This window comes from Strigops habroptila, chromosome 8 (genome assembly GCF_004027225.2).
Source record: "Strigops habroptila isolate Jane chromosome 8, bStrHab1.2.pri, whole genome shotgun sequence".
Lineage (NCBI taxonomy): Eukaryota > Metazoa > Chordata > Aves > Psittaciformes > Psittacidae > Strigops > Strigops habroptila.
In genome coordinates, this window is record NC_044284.2 from 40,209,110 (window position 1) to 40,225,062 (window position 15,953).

General features: G+C 41.4%; 1 protein-coding gene across 3 annotated transcripts in view; it reads right to left on the bottom strand.

Annotated features, from left to right (window-relative positions):
* Window positions 1-15,953, bottom strand: part of COP1 (COP1 E3 ubiquitin ligase) — a 129,445-nt gene that overhangs the window by 33,241 nt on the left and 80,251 nt on the right. For all 3 annotated transcript variants that reach the window (XM_030493489.1, XM_030493488.1, XM_030493490.1), the window contains exons 16-18: window positions 6,496-6,613; window positions 2,598-2,722; window positions 1,324-1,484 (exon numbers count right to left, since the gene is read on the bottom strand). In XM_030493489.1, the coding sequence (XP_030349349.1) occupies window positions 1,324-1,484; window positions 2,598-2,722; window positions 6,496-6,613 (404 nt within the window). The remainder of the gene's footprint in view (window positions 1-1,323; window positions 1,485-2,597; window positions 2,723-6,495; window positions 6,614-15,953) is intronic.

Here is a 15,953-nt window from a genome sequence, read left to right on the forward strand (position 1 = left end):
CTGACAGCCCTTGATGATGGTTCAAAAGTTTCTGTCAGCTAAGCAGGTCTTTAGGACTAAAGCACATTAACTGGAGAAAAGACTGATACGGAGTGGATGCCAAGAGAAATGATACCAGGGGTGAGACATCACTGTTAGTCTGTTGCCCACAGAAAAGCTGCTCAGGAGGTCAGTGGACAGGACAACGCAACACAGAACCACTTCAGTGAGAACAGTTCAGGGAAGGACATTTCTAGACACACAGGCTCCCACATCATGTTTTTATCCAGCAGAGAGATGAACTACACAACTTCCAGCAGCCACTCTTCATCTGTGTATCCCTAATCCTCCTAAATCCCAAACAAGTTGGTGACTCTACATCACCAAGTGTCATGCCCACCATTCAAACCACAACAGCCCACTTTTTACTTTTAAATCCAAAGCTCAGTTTCAGACTCTCGGGTTTATTTCTGATTTAATTCAGAAACATCTATCTGAAGTGAGTTTATGCCAGTGACAAGTGAATCACGGTTGTGGGGGCAGTTTCTTCATATTGAAACAGACTGGTAGACGTTACCCATCCAAAATGCTATCTTTGTGAATACAACATCTCAGGACGTCAATTATGCAATGTTCAACTTTAGCTACTTGGAAGACTTATTCAGGATGAGCTCCTTTCCTCCCCCTCCAACAAGCCCATTAAGTATCCGATCTGCAAACCCTTGCACATACAAGAGAGTTACTTGCTCAAGGGTTTGTGTTTTTTTTTTTTTTTTTCTTTCTTTGTGGCAAGGTTTTCAAGTGCACTACTGAATTTAAAAGCAGCATTTTTTCTCCAGAATAGCCCCATGCTGAAAGGCCACTCTCAAAAGCTGCGTCACGTCTGCCTGCGACATTAGCACACATGCTACATATATTAATTGTCACTGGAACAGTTGTTGAGGTGACTGCAGCCTGGGCTTGCCTCTTTTAAATATCTCCTCATCTTTCAATGACCAAGCCCATATAGACACACTAACACTGAGATAAGGCTCCAAAGTATCTGCAGGTGCTGCTAATGCACCCACAAAAAACATTGCCAGAAATACAATTCTGCTTTTGGGATTTCAGATGCCAAGCAGAGAAATTCAACCACCCAGGTGGAAGAGCTAAGAGCACAGTAGTCCCTGCTCCCCCAAAATCCCCCAGCGTTTCAGTCACCATGCAGATCTTCATGTTCTCATGTTAATCTGCAACACCTATAAACAGGAAAATACCAAGTGCAAACCCTCAGCAATGCTATTTCATGAGAAAGCAGGAGACATTCCTTTCAGACCCAGCTGGGTGCCTGAGCAGAAAGCTTACCCCATCTGGTAGTGCCCTCCAGCATACAGCACTCACAAACTCATTTGTGTCATCTTCTTTCCGGTCCTTGTCCAGGACACTTTTGACTGTATCAAACTTGAATGTCAGCAGTGTCTTTGAGAGGCCTTTATAGTATAGGTAGAGGGAATTATTTTCACTTCCTAGAAATAAGAAAATAAATATACAAGATTAGGTTCTGGTAGCAGGAACAGAAATAAGGCTTCTTAGCTCTTTCACTGTTTATGACAAGAACAGACATTTCCTCCTTGTAGTCATCACGCTCATGGTGCCCTGGCAACTGGGAGTACTCCACAGCAAACTTCCACGATACTTAATAACAAGACCAGGTTTTATTACAAGACAGCCGCAGTATGCAGCACACTTGCAAAACATACAGGATCCCAATTGTCCCCATAACTTCCTTAGGGCAGAGCATCTATGCTATACTAGTGAAATACTGCTACACCCAGCCTGCTTGGCATTACAGCTCAGAGGCAGGTAGCACTGTGTTTGCTTTTCTTACTGTAATCAAGTACCACAGTTTGCTCTGTGGAGGTTTAAGTAAGAGAGACTAGACAGTATGCAGGCTTTATTAAGAAATCCTTCCCAATTTTTGCCTTGCAAGCTGTACAGGGATCAGAGAATACAAGAGCTAAGGTCCTCCCTTCAGTGCTGGCACAGCTGTCCTGCTCATCCCAGCTATCAGCCTGTCACTGCTTTCCCACCAAGACCTGTGGATTTACAGAGGTTCAACAGCCCAACTTAAGAACTTAAGTGGTGAAAAGACAGAAATGGCCAAAGGGGTAATTGCTTCAGGATAATTCAGTCTTCTCGGGAGCTATTCACAGTGAGGGTGTTATTGCTTTGTTACACAGAACATGGTACTATAAAGTACAGGATCCTTGTGTGGCCCAGGCTATTGCCCTTTCTTAGAAAGATGCAGGAGTTTATGTCAGTTGTTAAACTTATGTATGACTTATGAAAGACATAAGTCACATTAACAGCAACTACACTAGTAGCTGATTTTTGGTGACAGCAAGTCTGAATCATCATAAACAAAGAACTCATCTGAAACAAGAGGAAACTGGCAACAGACCCCCTTAGGTCAGGGCTCCTTACACCACTCCCTGGCAAGGGAAGGAGGGCTGGAGGTTCAGAATAATCCTCTACTAAAAGGTCCGTGCAGTTATGTAGCACAACTGCTGGTGTGCTTTGCAACTGGAGAGGCACCAGCTCCAAGGTCCCATTAGCATTTGTCAGGATGCTCTACTCACCACAGGCAATGTAGTCTCCATTGGATGCAAGCCCTACAAAATTCTTCTCGTTGATGTGACCCTTGAAGGAGCGCAAGCAGTGAGGCTTCCCTACATTCCACAGCTTCAGTTGACTGTCTGTTGACCTGAAAACAATACCTAAAGTTACCCTGCTGCCATACAGCAGGAACTCCTTGCTTGCAATCCTGCTCCTTAACACCCTACTTGCAATGTAAGCATAGGAAGTCTTACTGCACTGCAGGAGATTTATCACACTTTCAATCATATGAACTCAGCTTGAGCTTGGAAAGGTATCATGTTATTTTAGAAGCCTGTCAAAACGCACTACATGTTTGAATAAAACTTCCCCAAGTATTGCTCTTCATTCCTCCTATCAATTGCACACTCTTCCACTGAACTCTTTGGCCTTTGGGCTATCACTGACTCCTTCAGACCCTCAGAGATCTAGGACACACTTTTTTTTTTTTTTTTTTGTTTGTTTGTTTTTTTTTTTTTTTTTTTTTTTTTTTTAAAGCCTCTACAGCATGGACAAAATCTGTTCCCTTCTCCATGCCCGCTGCAATTCTCATTCATGCTTTTACAGAACTCGGGAAGCAAGCAGTCTCCTTCCTCTCCAGCTGCCCTGAAAGCATGTTCTCCTCCTCCTGCCCAATACCAAGCAGCAGCATATAAAAACCTATGGAGGCTCAGAGCTGCTATTAGCATTAATGTGGTTTTCTCATATGTAATTGAGACTCAATGGATACAGATCCCTAACTTCCACTTTTTTCACCTTGGCAGCAAAGCTAAATATTGCTATTGAAAATATAAAGACTCGGTTGGGATTAAACCAAAATTGATGTTTTCCATTGTTCCCCCACATGCAAACACACCTGCCTGCAAAATGTGTTTCTATTTACTCTGCAAACATTTTCGCTTTGTCAAAAGAAAGGAGATGGAGATAGTTTCCTCTGCCTGGCAGAGCTCAACTGAAATAGGAATACCCCAGGTTTCTGTAAGATACATGATTAATTTCTTCCCTCAAACCTGAGGGGACATGACCCTCTCTTACTTTACAGGTGTTATTCTGTAGAAGTTGCCAGGCTCTGATATTTTGGCATTCGCTGACTTATAGTGAAACACTCCACAGCAGGGTAACAAATGGTGACCTGGTGGGACTGGAGCCCCATGGAGCACCCTTGAAGAAAAGGATAATGCTGTTCTGATCTTAAATTTGAAAGATATTGGGAGCAGGACCTGTCAGGCTCCTGGGTGGGAGGGAGGGGAAGCAGTCAATGGTCCCCTCACATAGGTCGTGTCACCCAACCTTGCTGCTTTCTGAATATTTAGAGTTGAAGGGGAAAAAACCCCACCCAATAACCAAATATTGTCAACAACATAAGACATTAGCCCTGCACCTATGTCACATTTACCTAAAAACACAGCATAAAAGAGGAGAGATGCACCTTGTACTATACTGCAAAAACCTTATCTGTCCTCAGTGACAGCTGGAATGACAAAAGAGTGATAAAGGAGCTGTAGCAAGATTTGTTGCTCATTTGTAATAACAGTATGAGGTCAGATCAGAACAAAGGTATGAACATCATCTGTAATACTGTGACTTAAGCAGGGGTGCATTCCCCATCCTAGGTCTTGACTGGCGGGTGGGCCTAAAACAGAGTATTCTGTTTCTCTCTCTCATGCTTGTTCCATGTTCATCCTACCCTACACTGCTGCTCACTGACCCTTCCCTTCTCTTGTCCTTACCATTACAATAGCAGCATAGCTCACAGAAAGGGCAAAAAGATGCACGATACTGCTTTTTTGGCCCATAAGTACAGGGAGGTGCCTTCTGTTCTATTAGGGCAGCTGTATTTTTAAATACATCTTCCCTAATACTGCTTTTAAAAGCTTCAGAGTTGCCTGGAAACTAAACTTTCCTGAAGGCAGGGTAAAACAGCAAAACACTAATCCCTGGTCTACAAGCTGTCAGATTCCTGTGACAGCTTCTGCTATTGGCTAAGCCATCAAGAAGACATCATATATATAGGCACTTAACCTCCGTATTTTAGTAGCATACATTCTAGACCTCTTCATAAAAATAAAACCACTTAAAAGTCTATTACTAATGGAATGCTTTTACTGTTGACAAATTCCCATCAAGCTCTAGCCATGTTTGCACTGGGTAGTACAAGCATGCCATAAAAGAAGAAAGTCATTCACCACTGGACCGCAAGGAGAGGAAGAAGTCATTGATCCTTTTGGTGTCACACTGCTCTTCCGGTTTCACACCCTCTCCAAAAAAATATCATGGATGCACTGCTCTGTTAAATCTGTCTCTCTGTAAGTCAGCACTGCAATCAATGAGTTGTGCTAAATACCAGGCAGTTTTGAACATCCTTGAGGTCAAAACCCAACTCTACAAGGCAAAGTAAATGCAATCTATAAAACAGCTTTAGCTAGAAATCTAGAGAATCTGGATATACATATAATTACAAAAAAAAAAAAAAAAAATCAAAAATCAGTGCTTGATTTTGGGGAAATCACTACTGCTGTCTCCTCTCCTCAATTTGCAAAAGACATGAAAAATAATCTGCTCTCTCTGACATTTCTTTCTGTTCATGCAGAAAAAGATAGGTGAACCCTCCAGTTAGTCCCCTCACCCTATCGTTGCCCTTCAAAGTCTGACAGCTCTAGTGATATTCCTCCCTGTGACTGTGGGATAAAAGCTTTCTCAGATGGTCAGCTCAAGCAGGACAGGGCCATTCTGTCCTGAAACATCCCATAGATGATGCTCCGCTTGATCAGGTCTGTAAAACATTCTCAGCCTCCTCCTGATTCTACTAAACACTGTCTTATTATCCAGATTTGGTTTAAAGCATTAAAGTTTCTGTGTGTTCTAGGTATGAATTTGCACCCATATAGAATTATAATGTTAAAGAAAATAAGAAAAGAGCTGATGAAATATAAACAGTATCAGAAGCCACCAGGGAATCTTCTACTACACAGCTCAGCATAACTTACTAACAGCCTGAGTACACCTTAAAATGCTCTGCTTTGGCTCCAGTTTTCTAGAGAAAATCGTGTGAAAACACGGGGCAAAGCCAAGCTGGATAATCACTGGCTTGGTAAAAGACTGCAAGTGTACTTTACGGGACTAGATCTATTCCTGCTGCCCTTGGGTGTTATACACAAGCATACTGAGAACAAAGAATCCCCTGCAGCCCCCCCAGGTTGCTTGCATTTTCCCCACTGTGTAAGAGGGGCTCACCTCTGGTTTATTCAAGAGGCTTGTAGCCATTCATTCAAACCTTTCACTGTGCGATCTGACAAATGCTCATTCCCGTATGACTGAAAACCTACCTAGAACTAAGGCAGTCACATCTGGCTTCGGGGCAGACACATCGAGCCATGTAACTGGACAGAAGCTGCAGAATGTTATTCTTTAGGGCCTCCATAGCAGACCTTTTGGTCTACCTTGGCTAAAAAGGTAGGACCACAAAACACAACTTCTCTATGTCTACTTTCTAATCCAAGTATAATCCTAAAAAGGGCCTTCACAGAGCAGATTAATAAATTACCAGAGAACAGATCAGCCAATTCTACTTGAGTTGCTTTCAGGCTGTGGCTAAACCCCTCCTAAACATAGCAGTACCATTTGATAGCTTCTGTCACTCGTCAGCTGTGTTTTACTAAAGATTAGTATCCTCAGGGCTCTGCCAGCATCCTTCTCTACAGCAGAGCTCTGGTCAGGAGCACACAGAGCACTTTCTAAAAGGAGAATCCACCTGCAGCTTCCCAAAAGCTGTGCAGCTAGCAAGTGCTCCTACCCATGCAGGTGAACTTGCACAATGGCCCTGACAAGTGACAGAAAGCAAAGGCTACAAAGTTTTTAGCCTACATAAAAGGCAATACTTACGCAGAGACGATTTCTTCCCCACTCACAAATTTTGCATAGGAGACTGCCTTGCGATGCCCTTTGAACACCATGATTGGCTGCTTAGTGTTACGGAGATCATAGTAGTGAACACAGTGATCTGGAGATGAGAAAGAAAAGGGGCAAAATTTAATCAGTTGGGAAGGATGCATAGGCTTTCTAATAGTTAGCTCACAATAAAAGTCTCGCCTGCAACTTCCGCTACTCACTTAAAGCCTTACCTAGGATAAACAGTCTGCTTTACAGCAAGGAGTGCTAAAGCAGGCTTCTTAAAATGCCCCCCAAATTCAGTCTGTGAGGGTGCAAGAGGCCTTTCAAAGAGTTAGCGAGGAGAAAGAGGTGTGTCCACATGTGTGTGCACATACTCCCTGCATGCATCCTCCCACAAACCCCATTAGGCCCACGTGAAGCCAGCAGCTAACAGGACTCTTGCCTCTCCTGCCTGCTTTCTTGGCTCCCCGCCTAGCCACTCCAGTTGCCTTCTTCAAGTCCCTGCACCCCCTTCTGCTTCCTCAAGCTGTCCTCTTTTGGAAAACTGTTGATACTTATATTGGATCTTGGAAAACAGGGATTAAATTTCTCATGCTTACTCTAAGTGGGTAACCTCCATACTTTTGGTTTTTGCTTCTCTCCTTTGACTTTATTAGCAAGAGAGAATTAGCATTTCTGCTAATGAAAGAAGAAACCAAATTCCAGTTCTTCTTAAAATTTAATTCACAGATGTGCTGCAGTGACACAATTATATAAAAGGGATCACAACAGAATTAGCAATACATTTTATTTTCTGTGCAACTAAATTTCAATTCCCAATAATAATAATAAAAAAAATAAATATATAAAATCCTACCAGACCCAAACATCCCCAGTGCTCTTTCCAGCTCGAGGTTAATAAGCTTCTCCCTTCCTGACTTTCAGCCTTTAATGCTGAACTTCATTAAATTATTCTCTGCTATTCTGGAAGCACAGGGAGGGAAGGCCACGGACACACAAGGAAACAAAGCTGGACATCTTTCTCACCAAGCAAATTGAGACACCCAGACGTCAGCTGAAAACTGCTTTGACCCTCCTCCCACTGAAATAAACACCCTACCAATGGAAGTTTATTACAAAGATTACATAGAAATGAATTTAAATGCCAATAGCTATGGTTATTTTTGTATTTTACAGCGTCTCAAAGCAGGCTCTCAGCCATACAAACACCACCCAGCTGTCTCAAAATCCCATGTGGTTTGAGAGATAACTGGATTTACATCAGTCAGGCTATAGCAACCACCATCAGACTGGCAAGGGTAGCTTCTCCCCTGCATTAACAGACTAATGGTGGCTATGGCAGGACAGGGGGTATCAGAAACACCACCTGTAGAACAGGTAAGCAGGGAAGTCAACTTCCCCTCTAACTGCTTCCAGAGTCTTGTTCTCTGTGTAACATGATGGGCTCAGAGACTTCTCCAGCAGATGCTCCAAACAGCCACACCAAGTTTTCTTTACCACTTAGACTTAACTGTTGAATTACCCTATTGCATCAAAACCCAGCAGCTACTGCACCCATTACTACTAACATTGAAATTGGGAAGTGTTGTACCCCCCCAAGCACTCTTTCAAACACCCTGTTTCTTCCACCTCTGAGATATTAACCCTCCAGAAACCCAACACTTATAAACCCAAATCCCAGTGCATTCCTACCATTTGGATATTTTAATTAGCTGTAGAACAAGATGATGTTGCAACAGGCTTATTCCATACAAGTGTAAAATTTCAATGGGACTTTGAATTAAGCATTAACACTCTTCAGATTTGGGCATCCTGGTCCCACAATTTTAATCTCTGAAAAACTTAAGCCAAAAAACTCCACATTTTCTCATCTGGCCAGCAGACCTGCTGCAGAGCTCCAAAACAGTTAACTGGCTGTTGTGATTTTAGTGAGCAGAACGATTCTAGCAGGGCTTTCTATTAGGAGCCAGTTAGTGGGTAAGGCTTTCAAGTCTATTTTTGCTTACAGTTTCAAACTCCTCTCCAGCTGGCCAGTCACTAGGATACCTTTCGAGCAGCAGATTTTATCTTTCAGAGAGTGGCACTAAGAGGGGTACCTGCAGATGGCTGCATGTGAGCAACTGGAGCAATGCAGAGAGGAAAAAGTGACAGCAGGAAAGACAAGTCCATTTGCAGAACAGACACATGAAGTTGCACTCACCTTCTAAATATCGCAATAAACAGCTCAAAGCCTGCCGGCATCTGGCCCAGCACTGCATGTGCCTCTCAGCATTGGCAGGGCAATCAATCACTGTCTGCTCCGATCACAGCGTCCAAGGGAATGGGCAAGGCCAGTGGGTTCTAAAATTAGCCACTTAATTATTAATTGATTATTTCAGCAGCCAAATTGTTGATGCCCAATTGAGTTGTGTGTGGTTTGTTTTTTTTTTTAATTCAATTGAAGCAGCTATTTAAGTAGATACATGAAGATGAACACTCACTGCATTCATTAAAATCAGAACAGGTGGTCATGTTTTACAATTAAAGAGATACCGTCTCTTGTAGGCCATATGGACTTTCCAAAAACATGATAAAAATGCCATCTGCTGAGGAAGCCAAGAGCCCAAAAATTAAGCTAAGTGAGAAAAATACAACTCCCAGGTACCCTGGCACCAGCCTTGCCTGGTGAAGTTTGATGAGCTGAAATTGTCTGCAATGGGCAGTATCCCAGGCACGCCAGGAAGCCCAAGGCAAGGTGGGAGCGTGCTCTGGAAAGCTCAGAAAATAAATTGGTCCTAAGAGGCAGCTGAAGGTAAGGAAAAGAGTGGGTATTGAGGGGAATCAAACACTTCCCAAATTCTGCAAAACACTGTAAAGCTCATCCAGTATCCCACCCCTGGCTCCTGCCCTTGGCATCCTTGGGATACCATGGAGCATATGCCACCACTAACCACTGATGCACAGGGGTATTTGCTTCTTGTTTTGCTCCTCAAACATGAGCATTAAAATCATCATTCGGCAATTTATTTTTTTTACAGTTGTACAGTTTCCACTCTAACCAGGAAGCTCACTTAGAACAATTTCAACTTGGAAATGACATTTCCACAGTTAAAAGCCTCATGCCTACCTAACCCTTGGGCAGCAGCATCTCACTGCTTTACTTTTTCTTCTGTGTTCAGGCTTAATTGAAATATATATGAGATAATGGGAAAGAACATGTATATATACCTTAACAAATTAAACACTCCGAAGCAATTCTCATCTAGTTCAATGTCACTGCAGAAGCTGAGCACGACAGAACTCTGCTGCTGTGCCTTCTGAATTCAGATGTTTGCTGGCAGGCTGTATTTTATTAAATATGCATTTTTTTTAAAGTTATCTCGGAAGGCGAAAAAGGGCAGCTAAGCTCTGCCACTGCTGCTGAGATCTCTGACCACAAGCCTGAGTTTTAAATAGCTCTTCTCCAGATTGCTCAAGAACTGCTTACTTCCTTTAAGATGCTGCCACTTTCACCTTTGAGCTGTCTGGTGACAGCTTATCAAGAATTCAGACTTTTCCAAACTTCTGAAAGATCTCACCACCTCTTCAGTAAATATAACCTGCATCAGCAAAGGATGGCATCCCTCATTGCTTGGCAGCTCATAAATTCACAAGACTCTCGCTGGCAGGAGCAGGGCAAAAGGGAAGGATGTTTTTGTTATATAAAAGGTGAAGTGATCAGCACCTTCTCAATCTTGGTCCTCAGACTCAGCTTGATTTAGAGGTTAAGGATGCAGCAAATGAACTAATGATGTGGTTACATGACCTTAGAAAGTTAGGTTAAAAACTTCCCCCACACCCCACCCTTCAAGGGGGGGGGGAAAAAAAAAAAAAAAAAAAAAAAAAAAAGGAGAGCTGGGAATTGCTAATGCAAATGAAGCCAGCAGCATCTTAAGTAATTTCAGAGTTGTTCAGGAAGACTGAATTGCTCTTGGATTTTTGGTTGTTTAAACAACAACAAAAGAAGAACAAAGTCCTTTTTTGACAGAAGTGATTTTCCTTACACTTTGATATGTTAATAAAATTCTTAGGCTCAACATCACCTATTGCAAAACTTTTACTATATAGTGACAAGTAGCAGCTCCGGAAAGAGTATGCAAGTAGTTAGGAAAGAGCGTCACAGCAGCAGTTTATCTTTCACTGAGTACTGGTATGTGCAGGGTAGCAGCAGACAGAAACCAGGGAGCAAAGCAATCCAGCTCTCCAGGTACCCAGCAATTCCAAGTAATATTCATCTTCCAGGACATGTGCTTCACTCACCTTCACCATGAGCATTAACCAGCATGAGCTAACTCGAAAGAACCCCCCAGGCTTTTTTCAACCAATAACCACTTACTTGAAGGGATATCAAGCCAAGGACAGCAAAACAAAAATTTAGCTGCAATGCAACAGTTTTATATTCAATGAATGTAACTACTAGAAAGCCTCAAGAGCTGCATACAAAGGTTATGTAGCTCTCCTCTGGAAAACTGACTTGCTGGAGAATCAATGACCATTTCTCTTATTTCAATCATTTAGAAATGTCTATTTCTCAACTGTTCAATATTTAGATTATTGATCCATTCAAAAAAAAAAAAAAGTAATTTACATTACTTGGATTTTTCAGTGGATTTTTAAGTAGACTTAAGAATAAGTCTACTTGCTACTTACTTACTAGTGCTTGCTACTACATGTCAGCTGAATGTTACTGCCAAGATGCCTGTATTCAAAACCAAAGTAGTAGGGCAGCAAGCCAAACTTGTCTTTTAGAAGTCTCCTGTTGTCAAAAGACATTTTGGACTTTTTTTTCCCCCCCCTCACCAAGTAAAAGAGATCTTCAATATCAAGCTTAGAGGTCAAGCTCGTTTCATGTATTAATGCTCTGGCTACAGCCTGCAGTCCTGCATCCCTCACCTTCATCTATTTGTTTTCCTCCATACAAACTTCAAGCATGGATCAAGGCTGCCTGTTTTCACCAGTGAAACTGTACATTGGTAGTAAGAACAAAAGATATTTATAGTTTGAGGGGTGTATTTAAATGAATTGTTCAATGAGATTTAAACTGAGTCAGAGCAAGTTTGGTGCACAATATGCCTGCTCACATCCAATTAGGTTATTCTGAAGAAACAAAGAGAGCAATAAAATAGCAGGGCACAATAAAAGCCCACAAAAATACCTTTCAGCAAAAAGATGAGGCATGATTTTGTGGCACTTAATTTTTACTTTTATTGGTTTCAGAGATCCTGAAGATCTCCTGAAGATCATTCAGAGATCCTCCACTGCTCAATACATATTGATGGCATTAGTTAAAATTCAACTATCGATATTTAAACAACTACCTATAGAAAATGATATCTACTTCTACTAGTTTTCTCTCTGTATACTTTGTGTAAGCAAGATTACTCAGTACACAGAGTAGACAGAATAAAGGCTTCAGAGCTACCCAGAAGTGCATCTAGGCAACTTGTTTAGCAGGAAAATATAATCATATCCTTATTCCTTCAAGTGTCCAGAGCCAATAGTTCAAACCAAAGCTTGTGTTTCAAGTGTCTCTGGGTGAAAGGAAAGAGTACATATTGTCATTTTTCTAAGTGGTATGCCATGAGGGAGAGGGCAAGCTGTCTTAATGACTTTTTATTGAACATAGATAAACAAGCAGTAGAACAGAACTTTAACATCAAGAGGGGTTAGACAAAAGTCTCTTTCAGCCAGGCTCAGTGCGATTTTTTGCTACAGGAGGGGAAGGTTGCATCCTCAGAGATAAAGCCTTTGGCTAGACTGAAAATGGAAAGAGAATCAGGAGGCTCATATGAAACCTCAGTTCCCACCATTAAAAACTTTTATTCTTCTGTTACTGAGGAGTAAGAGGAAGGAGATAAAAAGGAGCAACATCCTGATTTAAAAATAAACTCAATGTGCTATACTGCACTGTCTTGCAGTACACTGAAGATGACATGGCATATTAGATGCCTTGCTCCTTACAGAAACCTGAACAACAGCCAGATAAGCAAGTGCTGCTCTTTCTCAAAGACCTGAGAAAAGACAGACAGCTGCTATCAGAACCCAAACCTTGAAGTCAAAATGCTTTAAAATAGTTTTCCTTTAATTTCAGAGGAGATCTATAAAAGCCTCAGCACTCTCCTGGTCTTGTAGCCATCTATCAAACTGCATACTTAAAGAATAACGAAAAAGCTATTAATAAGAAAGTGAAACTTCTCCAGTGGATCTTCTACATACCTCCACAACAGGAAACAGAGCCTCACTGCAAAAGCAGCTATATCACCAAAGGCTAGTCAAAGACAACTCAGGATTTAATTATGACGAAGCCCAAACTGAAACTTAATCCTACTTAAGAGTGCAATTTCTGTTAGAAACCCATTTTTGCTCAAGGGTCCTGAAAACTGTAGAATAACATAGGTTGGAAGTGACTCTGGAATCCACTGAGTCCAACTTCCCACTCAAGGAAGGGACAACTGCAAAGTTGGATTCAACTTCCTAGTTAAATAATTGTGCTCAAGGGTCCTATTCAGTCAGGCTCTGAGCATTTCCAAAAAACAGAGATCTTCTTCATCTTAGATACCTTGAAAAATACTCTTGTGTTAAAGGATTAGGGAGTAGGTTTTTTTTTTAATCCAAATTTGTTTAAGCTATTTGCTATTGACATAAAGAAAGGCATTAGCCCACCTCTCAGCATTACAATATTAATGTTTAGGTTTTGTTTTGCTGCTTCTCAGATCTTTCAGGTTTTGTAGACCTATTCCCACATGATGGGGGTGGCATGAAGCACTGCCATACAACCTTAGTTCTCCTTTAATTTTACTTTTTTTTCTACTAGTAAAAAAGAAAATTCAGAACTGCTGAACTTTAACTGTTGCCCAATCTGTAATACCAAACAATAGCATTTAGAGATTTTCATGTGACTGAGGTGGCTTTGTTCAAAAAGTTTATGCTGGTGATTTAATCTCCCTTGTGGCAGAGAGACAGCCTGGAGTTTAAGCATCCATATGTGGGTCTTGCTCTGGAGAGAACATTGGGGACACAGGACAGTTGAACACTCCACTTTTGGTAATAATTCAGCTCAACAAGAGAGGTGAACCTTCATGCAGGGACCACCAAAAAAACCAAACCAAAAAACTATTTTTAATCTTTGATCTCTTCCAGGGCAGAAAATGTATAAAGGGGAAAAAAGGGCTTTATTATAGCAATAGCAATGCAGGGTGGCATTTGGGTATTCGACAAAGAACAGTGAGGAAGCCTTCCAGCCAACAAAGCATTGTGAGGAGATTTATTTCACTTGACAGAGTAATACAGATCAGTAATATGATCAGCACAGGCTTTGGCCTATCACAAGCCATTTCAGGGAGAGAAAACAGTGTGATAGTTGCCACCACATAAAGGAAACAGATACTCAAAGAAAAGAAAAGACAACACATTAGGGATGAGAAACAAAGTGGACTTGAATTCAAGGGAACAAAGCCCCGCATCAAAAATTAGCACAAGAATTTTCTGAAGAAGAAATTAAATATCATCAACAACAGTGAGCTCACATTAGGGCCCTCTTTACAAACTACTTCCCTTACTGTAAGGGCTTAATACAGCCTGAAGCAAAGAACCTTTGACAGACAAAACTACCCTGAGCATTTTGCTGAAGAATGCAGTGTGCTGTTTTCCAGTGCTGGACAACAAATCACAGGAGGAGGAGAGAGAAGAAATAAATCCATTTCACCCAGACAGCTCCCTGTAGAACACTGCAGTGCAGGTAAAGCTAATTGACTTTTTTTTTTTTTTTAATTTTTCCTGCCTCCACCTTCCCTTAAAAAACACCCAAACAACCAACAAATCATCCAATAAAACAAGAAAATTTTATCGCAAAAGCCCTTGTGACAGGCACATTAAAACGTTTGCTGGATATGGCTTTGTATTCACAATTTTCTGTTCCAGCAGAAATTGCAAGTACTTTGTTTCTATAACTAAGATAAAAATTACACATTTAATGCATTTGCCGTTTCCTCCTCTTTCTACCTGGAGTTCCCTTTGCAGTAAAGAAACAGTTTCTTTCCGAATAACCATTTTCTGCTGCCCTGGGGGAATCTCAGCAATCTCTTCCAGAAGCAACACACTGGCCCACAGCAGCGAACTTGAACAATGCCCTTATTTTATATTTCATATTTGTGCCCAAGATGATCTGCATGCAGTACTTCATTCATATTTGCTATCTGCCTAGACAAGTGGTCTCATACACCATTGTACCAAACTCCTGCACACCCTGTCTTCATAGGTGTCAAACATTCAACAGCTACTCAAAAGGGACTGAACTTTGGAAAACCATTCAGTAGATATTTTCCTTGCAGGTCAAAGCCTCCCCCACATGCTCTTCCCTTACAGCATGCTCTGAAGACTATAAAAGATTAAGCAAAGTCTGTATGATTTATTTTACTGGTGGCGAAATTTTAAACAAAACCAACCAACCAAACAAGCTAAAACAAACAAAAAACCCCCCTACCTCTCCCCCCATCCCCAAACCTTTTAAGTGAGGAAGCCACAGAGCCTGTGATGTTAGCAAGGAGATGAAAGAAAGTTCTAAAGCAGAGGAAGGCACATGGGTATTTGGGGATGACAACTCAATCTCATTTTCCTTCACTGCAATACAGATGATGGGCAACAGCCTCCAAAAATCATACTTGGAGAATCCAACACAAATCCAGCCCAGGTTTTCATTTAAATGAAGGAAGAGCACAGCTTTGAGAAGGAAAATGCCTAACAGTGTTCTGGTTAGCAGGTGACAAAGGAAGCAACATGAGAAAGGTTCACTCCATGAAAACTGAATTAAAGAGACCTGAAGTTAGATTGAGCATGTCTGGTAGCCTCAGTTTAATCTCTAGCAAAACCAACAGTGCAATAACCACCTTCTATCAAGGAAAGGCTCAGGGTTGTGACAGCAGAAGGTTTCAGGTTAGCACTTGAAATATTTTGACAGGGAAGACTATACCCAGCTTCAGCCAGTGATTTGCATCTCTAACACCAAATCTACTTTTTTTTTTTTTTTTATTTTTTTAAATGTATACCAACACTAGCATTTCACTAAAGATCTATATCTCCCTCTGCTGAACAGATGAGGGGAACAGCAGCCTTGATGGAAACCACCAACTGAGTTTTTAGCCTTTGTATGCGACAGATTCCCTATGGCTTGAAGTTACAGATGACATTTGGCAGGTTATGGATAATGGTCTTTACACACTGGGGACATTTTTTTTACTGACTTGTCTAAAGCTTTTGACACAGCAGCCCATAAAACCTCTACCCTAAATAACCTGTCTCATATTAAGGAGAGAAGGAGGAGACATAAAACATTAGAGATCTTAATCAGTTGAGAAAAGGGCTCTGATGGGAGGGGGCAGCAAAACAGATTTCTCTAGAATGCCTTTGAAACTTTGACCTTTATGGTTTTAAAG